Source organism: Dryas octopetala, chromosome 2, assembly GCF_963921425.1.
Source record: "Dryas octopetala chromosome 2, drDryOcto1.1, whole genome shotgun sequence".
Taxonomy (NCBI): domain Eukaryota; kingdom Viridiplantae; phylum Streptophyta; class Magnoliopsida; order Rosales; family Rosaceae; genus Dryas; species Dryas octopetala.
In genome coordinates, this window is record NC_141367.1 from 21,641,513 (window position 1) to 21,647,203 (window position 5,691).

Below are 5,691 nucleotides of genomic sequence, written 5' to 3' on the forward strand. Positions count from 1 at the left end.
ATAAATTTTTGAATCCGTCAATACAACAATTTTGTGCTCTCAAGTCTCAACTAACCTCTTCTCTTGCACGTAATAGGATCTTCTAATCATTTTTTTTACTGAACTGTTAATTTTATCTGTGCATTATAAATTTAAAAATATCTGAATATAATCGAAAAAAAATTGTAAACAAAAAATAAATATTAAAAAAAAAAACACAGAATCTATTCTTCTATTGCATTATAATTTATATCTGCATAGCCATCGCTTACTAGTATTAATTGTTATTTATAAATTAAAACTCTCTCCTTCTCATTCTCTTGTCGTCCAAATACCAAGTACCAAAATTCAGAGACCAAGAAAATGGAGAGCAACAATGTCAGCTCCGGTAACAACAAACCCACAATCTTGGTAACCAACGACGACGGAATCGAGGGTCCGGGACTTCTGGCTCTGGTTCACGTCCTGGTCTCCACCAAGCGCTACAATGTCCTCGTCTGTGCTCCTGACTCGTATGTTTAAACACAAAACTACCCAACACTCTTCTTCTTCCCCATTCAATCAAAGTCTTCTTCTTCATTCATTTGTTTGATACAAACAAAATTCATTTGCAGGGAAAAGTCGGCTGTCAGTCACTGCATCACTTGGCGTCATCCGATTGCAGCCAAGCAAGTTCATATTGATGGAGCTACAGTGTTTGCAGTTTCTGGTATGGCAATTACACAATCCCAGAACCATTTTTCTAGTTTTCTCACAAAAGGGTTACTAGAATTTACTATCTTCTTCATTGATTTTCAGGAAGTCCGGCAGATTGTGCTTCTTTGGGAATTTCCAAAGCGATTTTTCCTTCAATTCCTGATCTGGTACTTTTTTTTTATTTTTTCCACTTCCATCTTCCATGTCTAGTACTAGTACGAGTGCCACTGATCAAATTTAATATCTGGGTATTTTTTGATTGCTGATTGCTAATTACCTGGGTTCACGTACAGGTACTCAGTGGCATAAACATGGGCAGCAACTGTGGTTACCACATGTTCGTAAAGTTCTCTATTTCTTTTCTATATTTAGTTATTCTCGAAATCAAACAAGGTATCTGTAAGTAACACCAGCTTTGCCCCTAGCGATCATCTTATATTTGTTGAATTGGGTCAGTGAAACTAAAATGAGAATCTTATACTTGTTGAACCCCAATACAGTTTTTTGTTAACTAGTTGGTTTGGAAAAGATGTGGGTTGTCTCACAAGTCACAAGGAGACGATCTTTTCTCAAAAGCTACGAAGATTATTAAAATATTATGTTTTGATGAAATCTCAAAAACACACCCAATGAGTTTCGTTTGTCGCAATGGGTCCCACTATTCCACATGTTGTTACTGAAAATACTAGTCTAATTTTTCAGGCTTGTTTCTGCCCATAATGTTATTGACAGGTTCTTTATTGGAAATGTAGTATTTACTCTGGCACAGTGGCTGGTGCTCGAGAGGCCTTCCTTAATGGCGTGCCTGCTGTCTCAATATCCTACGATTGGTGTGTAATTATATATACATGTTTGATGGTTGTATTGGTGGATGCTTAAGAATGATTTTGTTTGAAGTCAAATATATGAACAATATTTCCTTTGTGTATAAATGGATGCTGAATGTAATGGAATTATGAACATTTCAATCTGTTATGGCCGGTATTTTGCTTTTGCCAAAAATATCTTAAGCTGTTATATGTCCCTTTTGACTATCAAAAAAGGTAAAGAAGTCTTATGCTCTTCACCTATTTTAATATCCTATATGATCGTTGAGTACTGGCCTTACAGGGTTGGAGGTAAAAGCCAAATTCAAGACTTCACACTTGCTGCCGAGGCTTGCTTACCTATCATAAATGCAATATTGGTGGAAATAAAAAACCAAACCTATCAGCAAAGATGTTTCTTGAATATAGATCTGCCAACAAATGTTGCTAATCATAAGGTAAATTTCAGGATTCATGCTGTGCTAGGGGAATTCAGTATAGTGACCTTTGCGAGATGCATCTCTCCGTAAATTCTGAATTTTCCAACTTTTATGCCTACTTCTCTGTCCATACTCCTTTCCATCTCTCCAAAATGCTTGTCTTTGTGAGTCATTTTAAAATTGACTATACTATAGTAGACAAAGCTCAGTTACCTGGTTGGATAAAGATTGTAAGCTGTAAATCTTGGTGACGAGAAACAGCTTTTGAAAATCAAAGGTGCAAATAGTGGGATTCGGAGATGTGGAACCTTCTTGTTCCTGCAATCAAGCATTGTGGTATTTTTGCATGAAGATACATTTCAAGGGTATTTCATTGCAGAAGTGAATTATATCAATAGCTTTTCTTTCTTTTCATGCCTTCTTTTTTTTTTTTTTTTTTCTTTCTTCTCTGTTTTTTTTTTTTTCCTTTGACTCCATTCCAATGCAAGTGTGTAAAGTAGGCAGTTTGTTCAATTTTATATCCTTTAGTGAGTGTTACTGCATTGCAATTAAGATGTTTGGTGTCATCTCTTATAAAATTATGAATTGCGATAGCCAATCTGAGGAGGCTGACGGAAAGGTAGCCTTATGGCATGCACATCTACATCTCTTTTATTTAGTGCCAGAATTGTATTCATTTTTTATTATGTGTTTCCTCAACTTATTTTTGGTTGTCCTGGTTATGAAACTTCTAGTAGAACGCCTGGCTGAGTTTAGCTTTGTACCATAGTATTTTATATGTGAGTTACTAGGAATTTATAACAAGAGTATTAGTCTTCCTGTTATGCATTGGTTTTGACATGTGCTTCGTAATGTTGTTCTGTTCGTCTCTTGTGCCTTAATAGGGGTATAAGCTGACTAAGCAAGGTAAAAGTATCATCAAAATGGGGTGGAGGCAAGTTACTTCCAACAAGAAAGGAGGAAAAATGTTGTCAACAATGGTAATGGAGACAGATCCAGCAGCATCTACTGAAATTGATACATCAACTACGACAGCAGAACATCCTTTATTCACAAGAGAAGTGGGTTCTTTTCTCTATCTTTCTGCTTTATATTCTATTTTATTCTCTGTTGTTTTATTTTTGCCTTTTTCTTAAAATAAAAATGTTCGAGCATTCACTTATAATTATTTTCCAGCTTTCTTATTCTGCCCTCTTTTGGGTTTCCATTAATTAGGCCAGTTGCTGGAGACTATGCCATGCCAAGTATTACCTGAATATGTGCTTATTAGTGGGCTTTGTAATTCTGCTGATACATTATTAGAGGGTTGGAATGATATTTCTTTGTTATTTCCTTCCCTGTGTTATCTATTGTCTACCTCGTTATTGTTTCTTCTTTAGAAACTTTATAATTCATTGTAACTTGTTGTTTGTGTTGTTGGCTAGGTCATTAATTGAGAAATCTTGAATCAAAGTTAATGAAAGAGTTAGATAAGTGTAATGTTTTGGTGTCTCTCTCTCTCTCTCTTTGCGCTTAGGCTGTGTTCTTTGGTTAAAACTAATATAGAAATATTCCATCTAGACTTTTTGTTTTTCTTTGTCTTTCAAAACAAAACTGACATTTCTCTGAGAAAAGGAAGTGTAACTCTTCATTCAAGCGAAAGAAGGTTACTTTGCATCCTAGCATCCGACAGATTTATTAAAGATGCCCATGGGGGGTCTTCTTACTGTATATTCTTGTTATAACAAGTTTCAATTAGTTTGATGCTTTTTGGAGTACAACCAATGTAAGGTGGTTGGCTGACACATGTGATGCTTCAATTCTATCCCCTTTAAAAACAACTGCAGTTATTGAATTGAGGTTTCTTTGAATTCTCCAGCAAATAAGGGGTGGGATTTTTAGGGTGGTCAAGGGCCTTTTTGATAAAACTTAAATTAAGCATTGGATGTTAAATTATTAAGCATTGTAATTGTTTAGCACTAGATGCTGGATTATTAATGCCAAAATTCTTAAGTGCTGAAAATTTAGAACTGAATTAGGTACTCTTTTTGGTTGATAATTGAAAATAATTCTAGCAAGTTGTTTTGATGAAAATGGTGTGTTTCTTATTACTTAGGACTATATAAAAAGTTGATATGTTGGTGGTTGTGGTGAAGGTGGTGGTAGTAAAGGCATGGGCTATGTCTATGGATAAACATGAGGTGGTAATGATGGTGGTGATACGGATATTAATTAGTGATGGTTGTTGTGATAACGATAGTAAGGAGGGCAATGATGGTAATGATGTATAAGGTTTAGATGACATTTGGTTCAAGTTTTATTCTTTTGGGTGTTATCAAACACTCTGAATAACTGTGCTAAATTTAAAATGTTCTCGAACACACTTAAACAAGTACTGCCTTTTCATCAGCACATTATGGGTTATCAAACACACCCTAAGTTTTTTCTAGTTGTTTGTTGTGGTCAGCTTCTCGGGTTCCTTGTGTACGAAGGAAATGCTTGATTGGGGTTGACTTAATGTGAAGGAGTTGCAAAAGTATCATGCTGTTTAGAACAGCCTTAATTCTAAGGAAATAACTTTTCCTGATCTATTACTTAGTTTTGAGTGCATCATGTTCAGGACGACTCTATCTTCAATTTTGTAGGTAAGGGATGCCCAAGTTGATGATGATGATGATGGCGACCACCGATCTCTTCAAGAAGGATATGTGCGTATCTTTTCAATTTATGTAAACTTATCTTTGTAGAGTGCATGACCATACTAACACGGTACTCATGATTTCATTTCAGATTACTGTCACTCCTCTTGGTCTCTTCTCTCGTGGTGAGATGGATTGCCATACCTACTTAAAAGAGTGGCTTCCAAATGTAGCTGAACACCCCTCTTCATCAGCTTTATAAAGCCAACGCTTTAGTCTTCGTAAGTTTAACTTTCAGCAAGGTTCTAGACAATAATATTACCTGATTACTTTGATACGCCTAGTTCTTTAGCTTTGAAATGCTCTTCACATGGTTTTTATTGATGTGTGATGGCTCAATATTCAATATAGAATTGGCAGCAAAAGCTTTTTTAATTGTTGCTTGAAATTTTCATCCCATTCAGGAGGGGATGACGATTTGGGATTTAATATTATATGCTAGTTTGGGCACGCAGCATGCTGTTTGATAGGAGTTCTATTAATAAGATCAATATTCCAAAGTGCAAATGACAGTTCAGGGGAGAATATATAGTATATTGCACTACGTTTCGGGGATGAAAACTGTACTTGTTTCAGTTTCTTTTATGTTTTTATTAATTTTGAACAGCCTCTTTATGCAAATGATATGTCCAGTTGTATGATTCAAAGCTGACCTCTTGCACCCTTGTTATGAATTAGCATGAAAGAGTTCTATATATTAAATGCTTGAGATTAATCCATTGCCATTCAAGTGTTACTAATATTCCTTGGTACTGCTTGCCAAGTTCCACAGGGTTAGTTTTAGCATCACAAGAGCCATTGTTATCTAGTATTTTAGCTGTGGTTAAAATGTAATACTCATTTGTGCAGGATTTCTGAAGGGATTTTCAAACTCAACTACTGCTTCTGTAATTTTCTGGATTACTGGTTGTTGTTCCCCTGCATTCAGATTGACAGGGTTTTCAATTGTACTCAACATTATTTTAAAAACTGTCAATAAGGGTTATATGAACCTCTTGTTATAATGATAGGCCTGAACCCCATTCTTGATGGTGGTGTTATTCATCTATTGATTAGCTTGATAGCAATTCTCTTCAGTTCATGAGTTTCATT

At 35.5% G+C, this 5,691-nt stretch overlaps 1 protein-coding gene across 1 annotated transcript; it reads left to right on the plus strand.

Moving 5' to 3' along the window:
* Positions 1-286: 286 nt before the first annotated feature.
* LOC147294089 (Survival protein SurE-like phosphatase/nucleotidase) lies at positions 287-5,675 on the plus strand. The gene is made up of 10 exons (XM_086234359.1): positions 287-491; positions 594-688; positions 778-842; positions 969-1,012; positions 1,428-1,505; positions 1,786-1,939; positions 2,806-2,982; positions 4,546-4,608; positions 4,691-4,820; positions 5,449-5,675. Exons 1-9 carry the CDS (start codon positions 343-345, stop codon positions 4,799-4,801), a joined length of 936 nt encoding a protein of 311 aa, XP_086090485.1. The 5' UTR covers positions 287-342; the 3' UTR covers positions 4,802-4,820; positions 5,449-5,675.
* The last annotated feature ends 16 nt before the right edge of the window (positions 5,676-5,691 follow it).

What these genes read in the sequence shown, in the direction of transcription:
- LOC147294089 (XM_086234359.1), top strand. Translation starts at nt 343, where the DNA reads ATGGAGAGCAACAATGTCAGCTCCGGTAACAACAAACCCACAATCTTG. An exon ending in TACAGTGTTTGCAGTTTCTG is followed by an intron (nt 689 to 777) that starts GTATGGCAATTA and finishes ATTGATTTTCAG; the next exon opens with GAAGTCCGGCAGATTGTGCT. An exon ending in TTCCTTCAATTCCTGATCTG is followed by an intron (nt 843 to 968) that starts GTACTTTTTTTT and finishes GTTCACGTACAG; the next exon opens with GTACTCAGTGGCATAAACAT.